At 45.4% G+C, this 10608-nt stretch overlaps 1 protein-coding gene across 1 annotated transcript; it reads left to right on the forward strand.

Annotated features, from left to right (window-relative positions):
- The first annotated feature begins 150 nt into the window (after positions 1-150).
- Positions 151-1775, forward strand: LOC115029060 (uncharacterized). Its single transcript, XM_029469208.2, has 2 exons — positions 151-1217; positions 1399-1775. Exons 1-2 carry the CDS (start codon positions 980-982, stop codon positions 1533-1535), a joined length of 375 nt encoding a protein of 124 aa, XP_029325068.1. The 5' UTR covers positions 151-979; the 3' UTR covers positions 1536-1775.
- Positions 1776-10608: the final 8833 nt, after the last annotated feature.

Consider the following 10608-nt stretch of genomic DNA (forward strand, 5'->3'; position numbering starts at 1 on the left):
TGACTATCTTCATGTTCAATTATACAGTATCAATTACTAATACAACCAATGTTTCAGTGTCTCAGCACCACCAGATACCATCTTTTATGAAGATACCTTGGTATTAATTAATGACTTCTTTATTCTCATTATTCACAAGGAAAAATAGGGGTCGTGTCACACTAAAATTAAGATTATCTTAGTTTATCTGGGCTCTTAAACAAAGATCATTCAAACTAATTATATTTTGAATTAACAGAGGTAGGCAATTTATCGCTTAACTTTTTTTGTTCAAAGATAGGAAAATAAAGATCAGAAATAAGCAGAGTTTCATTTTAAAGGCAGAAAGAAGCAAACATGTCCTGACTTTTGCAGTATTTCCCTTGCTAAAGGGGGAATGAAGGAACTGTAAAAGACGTGACTTTGCAAAGTCAAGTCCTTTTTAAAAGACTTGGATCGAAATTCTTGCTATGCAACAAGGATTCAAGTTTGATTAATTTTCTGCAAGCGACGTGACAGCGGTGTTTTAAAAGATTAATTAAAATTGAAGTGATACGGAGCAGGAATCCAACCTGCAGAGGCGTCCCTGGCGCCTTGGGGGTGCGGGGGGGGGGGGGGGAGGCTTTGCAAGCCAGTCCCAAGCCCGAACTACCGGCTTTCCCGAGCCTGGGACGCAATTCCCCGTCTCCTGGAGAGGAACGCGGAATTTGGCAGGGCGCCCGTCTGGCCGCCTGGCATACCGAGCTGGCCGCCAGCTCTCAGGGGTGGGGACGGGGTGTGTCCCCCGGAACCCGCTGCGGAGAGAAGTGCTAGCGCGCCTTTAGACCAGCCAGTGAGGACCTGGGTCAAGCCAAGAGGCGGGAGGGGGCCTCCCGTAAGCCTGGAGCCTACATCCACAGGCCGAGCAGCTACTCCAGCCGCTGCACCTACTTGGTGACACCCTGCTGGTACGGAACCCTCCCCCAACCTGGCCGAGAGCAAACGTGCTGGAGTGCGAGGAATGAGGATTGCAGTCTGCGGAGATTCGTGCACAGGGCGGAGGCTGGGGAGAGCTCCGCCGGGCTACGGCTCCTGGGCCCAGATCCTGGGCCTGGATGAGCAGTGCTGCCTGGTCACCTCGGACACGGGACCCTTCACTGTGCAATTGCCCTCCCCTCCCCCACAGTTTCGCGCTCTAGCTCCCCTCCCCCACCCCACATCCTGCTCCCCTCGCTTTACTCCGCGACGCCTTCAAACAAGTAAGAAATTAAGCCGAACACAATTGTAACTGTACTCAGGGAGACACAATCGCCCAAGCCCTTGGGGTCACGCGCAGCAGAGGGGCGACGCGGGTGGCACCGCCGAGGGTGGGGTGGAGAGGGCGTTCGTTTGCAATCAGACTCCTGGGCGCGACATACAATGTCCCATTCTCCCTTCTAGGGCTCTGGGGTCCTCACGAAGAGAGGCTGTGCTGGGACCATGCGCCCAAGGTCCGAGGATGTCCTCTGCGACCTGCGGCGGGCGCTGTGGGTTCAGGCCCAAACGAGTCCCAGGAGTTTCTCAGCGCCTGGAAGTAGACGTGGTCTCTCTAACCCCTGGCGTCAGTCTTTACCCTTCCTCTTCCTGGAGACCCGGGAGGCTGCGACGTGGAAAGAGAGGCGGGAAAGCCCGCACGGAGCTGCCCAAGTCAAGGGCGGTGGGGCTCAGGGGACTCTAAAGGCGAGAACTGAGGGTCGGAAGCCTGGGGACAATCCTTTCCCCTCCACGTGCAGCGGGGACACCTCCTCCCCGGGGAACCCATCCAGCTGCTCCCAACCTGGAGAACAAAGGGTCTGGGAAGCACGGCCGGGGTCGGAGAGCGGAGGTGGAGGGACGCAGGAAGGCAGGCGGTGGGGGCAGGGAAGGGCGCCTGCTTGCACTTCCTCTCTGGCCCGAATGACGGAAAGCTCCTCGCGGCTAGCGCCTCGTTGAGGCTGTTTTTCAATCCTGGAGGTCTCGGGTTCCTTACCTAGCGGCCGCACCCGCGCCCTTCCTTCCCTAGGGTCCCCACCCCCTCCGGGGACTAAGGCCTGGAAGCTGCAGAGCCTGCTGTGCCCTGGCGCGGGAGGAACCGCGAGGCACCAGCGCCCCCTGCAGGTGCCAGGGATCTCCGCAGCCGGGCGCTCCGGGACTCTTAAGGTGGAACTGCCTGATAATCTATCATGCTAGTGAATGTGGGTGGAGGTGGGTAGTTCTCGCCTCACCCCCGTGCGCAAGGGTCCTCCAAGCGAAACGGGCCTGACGGACCAGAATCCCGGAGTCTGTCCCTCACTGATGCTATTTTCTGGACCCTTGGCCCCACCATCTGCAGAACCTCTTCTTTGGATGTCCCACTGTGGATCGACAAGTCACATTGATATTTCCCAGCAGTGTAAGGATGCCTAAATCTTGCTTCAAGGCCTTTCTATAACTGGAAAGCAAACTTTGACTTTTCTTTATTATACGTAAGTGACTGTGAGCATGGGATGAGATTGGCCAATCTCGGAATCTTCTCATTCCCAGCAAATTCGTGAACAGGTGCACGTACTATAGGACTGGACCACGCGTCCAGCCTGTGTGGGATCCACGTCTTGCGCCTTCAGCGACCTCTGCTCGGTGTTATCCTATACTTTTTTTTTCTTCTTTCTTTCTTGAATCGACTGATAAACATATGAAAACTCTTGGAAGTGTCCTCCACGAACTTCAGCTTCTTGGAGGAAACCCTATGAATGAGCAAGTAAAGTTCCGCGAGGTCTCAGTCTATTCCCTCTCGGTTGGCGCCTGGGAGCATGGGGCTGCAGACTGTCCCTGGACTATGGCACACCCATGACCCGGGAGCGGCGGAGGAGAGCCGGGACTGGAACGCACCGGGCTTGAAGGCCGGCTGCTGGCTTTGAGTATGCGGATAATTCACACCGTGGGAACTCCCCTCCCCCTGGGCACTGGGCCTGGGAACCGCCCCGCGGGTGGATGGCCGATGGTCCCTGGGGTGGGTGTTAGCGCCTGAGAAGCGGAGTCCACACGCTAGGCAGCTGCGGGCAAAGCTCGCTTGGGCAGGTGCCTCCGGGTCAGACCCGCCATGGGGGTTGCAAACCGCAAGCGAAAGTCGAGAAGGGCAGGAGCTTGCCCACTAATCCGTTTTACACTGTGAAAACCGCAGGCTTGTCGCCTAAGAGGCCACTTTTTAATTTGGAAGCACATGGAGGGGGGGAAAACCAAGTTAACATGCGAGCACACTTCCTTTTCTTTTTTCCTTGTCGTGCCCCTCCTCCCCCCACTTTTCAACGAAAAAGCTGTCCTACTGGTAAAGAGGGAAATTGATCTGCGCTTTGGATTGCAGGGGGAGACTTAGGCAAGCAGGGAGCCCGGCGGGGATTCAGGCACATGCTGTATCCCTGCCTGCCAGCTTCTTCCCTGGCTTCTCACCCGCGTGCCTCCTCTCTACTAGGAATCACCGGAGGCCACGTGCTTCAGGCAAGCCCCATCCACTGTTTTTTTCGCTGTGAATGAACGGCTGTGTGCATCATTTGAGTGTCAGCATTCCTTGAGAGAGCGCCTGCTCGGTCGGTGGATCTACCGAACGAAAGGGTAGGGGATTGGGTTGCCCCGACCGAGCATCTACACACAAGCGAACCAGAAGAAACACTCAAAGCTTTCCATGAGGAAACCTACCAAAGCCTCCAACAAAACTCAGTTTACTGCGTGCGGACCTGAGGTGCTCAGGCTCCTGGAAGAACAGCCAGAGGAAGGAAGAGAGCAGGAAGGGGTCGGATGGGGAACGCTAAGGGTCAAGTGGGCAAGTTCCAGAATAGTGGTTCCCTTATTCCCATGTTCCTCGCATAAGGGTCCTATTTAAGAACTCTCTCCCACCACCCAAATATGTGCTAGTGGCGATAGAAAGGGAAGGCAGACAAATGAAAGCCTGGAGAATGACCTTTATTTAAAAAGCAGAACTAAGATAAATTACTCGTTGAAATAGTGTTGGGGGGTGGGGGTAGGAGACGGGATGGATGGAGGCAGCTTTTTACTTCTCTTTAGTTTTGAAACCTAGAACAGTTTAAAACTTAAAGATGTTGGAGGAGCAGAAAGTCTTGTAAAATGTTTGTACAGTTGAGAGGTACTGCTCATTAATTCATTTTGAAAGGTTGCTGGGTTGAATGAAGTCTTTCTCAGTCTCTATGAAAAGCTCAACTAATTTTGATGTAGAGCAAAATTGGGGTCAAAACTTCAACAACAGACAATGTGTATAGGACTTTATAGTCCTGGGGTCTATTTCTGGAACAAGAAATTAAAAAAAAAATTAAATGAGATAACTTCTGCGTTTGTGACCCCACCTTCTCTCCCACGTGTTTGCTTTCTCACACGTGAGCCCGTGAGCGAGCCGGCACAGACCAGTACAAACGTATATGCGTGTCTGATTTGTCTTCTAGGCCTGTGTTTGTTTTCACTCAAGTTGGAGACCTACCTTGTTTTTGCCTGTATGCACTTTATTAAAGATCACCTGTTAACAAATAAAATAGCCTTCTTTGCTCTGAATTTATTTCTTTGCAACTAAAAGGGAAACATTAACTGAACTGTTCAAAGCCATGTTTTTTAATCAAAAAGATATCAAAAGATATGTCACAGTCTTCCCAAATGTTCAAAAGGATGGCTTCCCACTTGTAATCATATTTTGATAAAGTTACATCATAGTAATTAAAAATGACTAATCAGTATGTGTATTCCATAAGGATAGGCTTATTCATTTTGCTGTATCCCACCATCAACTTAAAACTATCTGGTTTAAATTACTTAAGTAATGCCTATAGAAAAAAAAAAAAGGTTTGGAAAATTAGTAACTATGCAGTTTTGGTGTCTTTTATGAAGTTTTAATTAAATTTAATTTTTGCTTGTGGGGGGGGTAGGGGTGGTAATAGACAAAATTCAAGAATCCATTCAGTGGTCTTTAGAACAATGTGATTATTTATAAAATTATATCGCCAAGTAACATTTTAGTGAAACTGGATTAATATAGATGCAATTAAGTGCTTTCTCTTCAAAGATTTTTTTTTTGTCTCTCTCACAAATATGAGACATAGAAGAACTCCATCTTAGGTCCTTTAATTTGTCCCATAATAGGAAAACCAATGTTGGTTTTCTCAGGGCATCTGAGTTTATCAGAAGGGACGATGCCAAAATCATGTGATAAGCATCACTTTCCCTATCTCTTCTTTGTCTACTAGAGATTCTATCAGAGGAAATATGCAAGAATATTATATTTTCTTCAGACGCCTGAAAATACAATACACTATAAAGTACCGAAAATGTGATTCCAGCTTGACAATATCTTAGAAGTGGCCCATGTATCTCTTTTTGAAATGACTTTAATAATGACTGACTTTAATAATGTCAGGAAGGAAGGATTTCAACGGCAGGCAAGCTGTGATGAATGAACCAGAGGAACAATGGAGCTATTGACAAAACATGCTAACTTTTAGAATTCTATCTAAATTATGACTTTTCTTTCCGGTGCAGAGGGAGACATGCAAGTGTATCAATGTTCATCAAACTCGGGGTAATAAAAATGTGAGTGGCAGTCAATGGCCTGTGACTGTAATATGCTTGTTAGTGTAGGTGAGCCATGGAGCGGAGCATTTGCTCTTGTTTAAGAAAGATCAGTGGTCCACAGTTGAGGTGGGGAGTTTGTAGAAAATGGAGACCCTGAAGGAGATGCAAGAAAGAAGGCTAAAAAAAGAATAGAGCAGATGCCATAATTAAAAAAGATTTGTTTTCTGTTTTAGATTTCGCTCCCGTCAATTGTTCCTGCTAGCTATTTAGATGAAATAAATGGAATATCACTTAATAGGCACAGGCGTTGATACAATTTCCTCTCCAAAGATCTGATTCCTAGCATCCGAAGGCAACGAATTCAAGTTAGTATTGAACTTGAATTTGTTCTGCCAGAGTGAAAATTGGTTCCATTAGGCATCAGTCACAGAACTCCTGGAGACCTGACTGGCGCTGTGACTGCGCTCTCTCCAACTAGCTGCACCAGGAACGTCTTAAGTAATGCTGGGTGTGCTCTGGGAAACCATCCAGGGAGGTTGGATTGTTTTCTAAATTAAAGTTTCTTAATTTGATACTCTTCATAAATCTGGACCAAGTTTAATTAAGGTCATCTGTGTGGGCAAAGCCTTAAGGAAGGACCACTTAGAGGGCACATGATATTTGGAATAACTTAGAATATGAAATACTCCATTGTGTACTCTCTTTCACAGGGACTCTTTCCTTAACATTTTTTTTTCTCACTTACCTATATTTCTTCTTCCTTCTCATTGCAGATTTATAGCTCTCTGGGGAAACTCCTGGAAGAAGTAATATATCAGACAGATATACTATCCAAAAGCTTAAAAGTTAGTATCTGACTAGATAAACAAAAATCTAAACAATAGCTGCAGGAAAGAAAGGAACAAACAAGCCAGTTTTGTCTGAGGTGAGTAAGTGTGCCCAGTCTATTAAGAGGAGTGAAAAACAAAGCATGCCATCTAAAAGCTCGTGATTCAGGGGCTGGAGATGGAGCTCACTTGGTGGAGTGCTGGTCTGGCATACAGGGACTCTGGGGGCTGTCCCAGCACTACACAAAGGCATGGTGGTGTATGTCTGCAATCCCCAGCTTCCCACCCAGAAGGGGAGGCAGATGTGATAGGGAATTTGAGGCCAGCCTAGGATATACAAAGGGAGAAATGTTTATATTTTACCTGGAGGCTTATGAACTGAGCCTATTTTTCACAAATAAAATACATTGGTTAGGAACCTTGGTATATTCCCATTATGAAAATATTTGATAGCTTTTGATAGAAATAAGTATTATAAAACTATCAACATTACTAATGAGAAATGATATTTAACTCAATAAGAAAGTGGCACAATTTTAAGTTCTTTTTAATTTTTCTTTCAAATTTATTTCCTATTCTTTTGAGCAGAACATTTGTTTTTTGTTTGTTTGTTTGTTTGAGACAGGGTTTCTCTGTGTAGCCCTGGCTGTCCTGGAACTCACTTTGTAGACCAGGCTGGCCTCGAACTCAGAAATCTGTCTGCCTCTGCCTCCTGAGTGCTGGGATTAAAGGCATGCGCCACCACCACCCGGCTGAGCAGAACATTTGTAAACTTGCTTTTTCTACATCAGTTTCTCATTTTATGTGGTTTGTTTATTTCCTTCTGAGAAAATACTACTAAGTTAATAGTACCAAACATGAACTATAGAATCTCACAGGTAGGGCTAGAGAGACGGCTTGGGAGTTATGCGTGAGTATTTTTTGCCTTTGTAGGAGATTCAGGTTCAATTTCTAGCACCCATGTGGCAGCTTACAGCCATTTGTAATCCAGTTCCTGAAGATCCCATAATCTTTACTTCCTGAGCAGCAAGCATGTAGGTGGTATACATATATACATACATACACACATGCATGCATGCATACATACATGCATGCATACATACACACATACATGCACACACATATACATGCATATACACACATACACACATACATATGTGCATACACACACATACATACTTGCATATACACACATACATACATACATGCAGACCAAAAACTAAATAAAACAGTAAATCTTGTTTTAAGAAAATCTCATAGGTAACATTTGATAATAGATAGAATGCAAATTTAGAAGTACTTAAAGCTTACTGTGTGTGTGTGTAGTCCTGGGTATCAAACCCAGGGCCTTATGAGTACTAGCCAAGCATCCTACCTACCAACTGAGCTACATCCCCAGCTTTTGCTTTTTTTTTTTTTGGATACAGGATTTCTCTGTCTGGAGCTTGGTCCAGGGCTGTCCTGGAGCTTGCTTTGTAGGCCAGGCTGGCTCAAACTCTCAGAGATCTGATTGCCTCTGCCTCCCCAGTGCTCGAATAGAATATGCACCATTATGCCTGGCCTGCACTAGATTTTTAACTTCTTTTACAATAGCAGATACCAGTATTTTCAGTAAGAGGAAAAATTTATGGTGTGTTCAATACATTTGTAATTCAGGACCCAAATTGGGCCTATTTTGTGAAAAATAGTTAAAACTAGGTGAAGGAAGCAGTTTGCTTTTTTTTTTTTTTTTTTTTTTTTTCTAAGTGAAAATTGAGAAACACTCCTCAGATTACATAAAGTCTTTTTTTTTTTTTTTTTTTTTTTTACTTTGTTTTTGTTTTGTTTTCTGAGACAGGGTTTCTCTGTGCAGCCCTGGCTGTCCTGGAACTAACTCTGTAGACCAGGCTGGCCTCGAACTCAGAAATCCGCCTGCCTCTGCCTCCTGAGTGCTGGGATTAAAGGCATGCACCACCATGCCCGGCAACTTTGCTAGTTTTTTATTTGGAATTTTTTATCTAATTTTCTAAGGCAGAGGAGGAGGAGGAAACCTGAGTAAAAGTAGCATAGACTGTAAGGTAAGATATTTAAGCTTTCTTTTCCAGTATTTTATTTCTTTTACTTGTGTGCGTGTGTGTGCATGCCATGGTGAAAGGGTCGTTCTCTCCTTCCTCTGTGTGTTTCCTGTGGGTGGAACTGTGGCTCTGAGGCTTGGAGGCAAGCTCTCACCTGCTGAGCCGTCTCATCATCCCAGGTTTTGAAATGATTATAGGTTGTGGAGATAGTACATTGAGATAACTTCGTATGCATTATCTTAGATTCTCTGTTTTCTTTCTTTTCTTTTTTTGAGACAGAGTCTTGTTATATAACCCTAGTAGGGCTGGACCTCACTGTGTTGACTTTACCATGGTTCTCCTGCCTCTACTTTCCAAGTGCTTAGATTACAGGCATAGACCTCTGTGCCTTAATACCAGACTTCTGAGAATGCTTAAAATCGAGGTCAGCGACTTTCAATGGTACACTGTTATTAGCTATTGTCATTGTGTCCTACGATAGATCTCTTGAACTGACTCCTCTTGTCTAACAGGTTCCTCTAAGTTCTGCTTGATAATTATGGTTCCTTCTTCAGTCTTTCTCCTAGTCCTTTATCAATTCACCTAGACTAGCCAAAGGGTGCCTTCAAGTATGTGCCTGTGCATGTGCATGCGTGCATGAGTGCATGTGCAAGCATGTGCATGTGTGCATATGTGTGCTCCTGTTAGTGACTGGGAAGTGATGCCAGGGCCTTGTGGATACTAAGCAAGCACTAGCTTAAATTTTTAATTTTTATTTCAATACAGGGCCAACCTAAGTTGCTTAGTTAGGTTTTTGTTTGTTTGCTTGTTTTGTTTTTGTTTTTATCAGTTTGACACAAGCTAGGGTCATCTGAGAAAAGAGAACCTCAGTTGAAAACCTCTTTCCATCAGATTGGCCTGTAGGCCAGCCTGTAGCATCTTTTCTTGTCAGATGATGGATGTGGAAGAGCCCAGCTCACTGCAGTAAGTACTGACCCTGGACAGGTGCAGAGAAAAGCAACAGAAGCAAGCCCTGACTTCACTTCATGATGGACTATAGGCTGTAAGATGAAACACCCTGACTTCTCAAGTCGCTTTTGGTCATGGTCTTTTTCACAGCAACAGAGAAGTAACTGGGTTTAAACTCTTTTATATAACCCAGGTGGGCTCTGCCTTACTCTCCCAAATAGCTGACATTTCAGCATTCATCAACATGCTCTTTTTGCTTTCAGTATTTTACTTGGAAATCACTGTAGCTCAGTCCAAAATTCCATGAGATGTGTTCACTCTTCTCCACACCACTGTCCATGACATTCTCCACCCATTTCTGAGTTGTAGAATGCAAACATTCATTTTCAGATTACAGTAAGACTTTCACTTTCTGGCCTTTGGCCTTGGCTAATCTTACTTATTCATTATTATTTACTTTTATTTTTAAAAAATTGTTTGGTTTTGTGTTTTGAGACAGGGTCTTACTATGTAGCTCTGGCTGTCCTGGAACTCACTGTGAAGACCAGGATGGTCTGGAATTTCCAGAGATCAGCCTAGCTGAGTCTCCAAAGTGCTGGGCTCTTTTGTTTTGTTTTGTTCTGAGACAGAATTTCATTGGGTAGCTCTGGCGCCATCCTAGAACTCTGTAGACCAGGGTGGACTTGAATTTAAGATCTGCCTGCACTGCCTCCCAAGTGCTTGGATTAAAGGTATGTTACCACCACTCCGCTTTTTTTTTCCCCCCTTTTCTTTTCCTTTTATTAATAGTGACCTTGCTGTTTTTCCAGGTTCTCTCCAATACCCAAACCAAGCTTCTGTATTCTGGATTTCGTTCTAATTGTGCTTTACAACCAGTACCAATGGATCAGTCTGGGAAGCGGAGACTTCAGAAGCCTTAGGGAAATGAGAAGCTAGAGAAGTTGAGCAAACATTAGAGGAAACAGAATTAAAGGCATGCCAGAAAGATTCAAAGGAGATACCCTGCCCATCCAGTCTCACGAGGCTCTGGGATGGGCAGACTAGGTGTAGCTGCAGAGAAATTCTTGATGTTATGTACTACTCAGGCCTGCAGTGGAATTCCAAAGGAAGACACCACTGAAAGTTCTTTCGGATGCTGTTGCCTCTGTGGTGCTTCTCTGTGGCTCCTGGTGGCTTGCCTGTATCTGTTATCTGTACCTGGGAAGAGACTCTGCATGCAAAGTAAAGTGAAAGGCAATGCTGACTGGCTGGCCCCC

The sequence above is a fragment of the Mus caroli genome, unplaced genomic scaffold, assembly GCF_978045245.1.
Source record: "Mus caroli unplaced genomic scaffold, Mus_caroli_1 scaffold_2, whole genome shotgun sequence".
NCBI lineage: Eukaryota > Metazoa > Chordata > Mammalia > Rodentia > Muridae > Mus > Mus caroli.

Coding starts and splice junctions, on each gene's coding strand:
- LOC115029060 (XM_029469208.2), top strand. CDS start 980: ATGAGGATTGCAGTCTGCGGAGATTCGTGCACAGGGCGGAGGCTGGGG. Junction 1,218..1,398: donor TCCGCGACGCCTTCAAACAA/GTAAGAAATTAA, acceptor TCTCCCTTCTAG/GGCTCTGGGGTCCTCACGAA.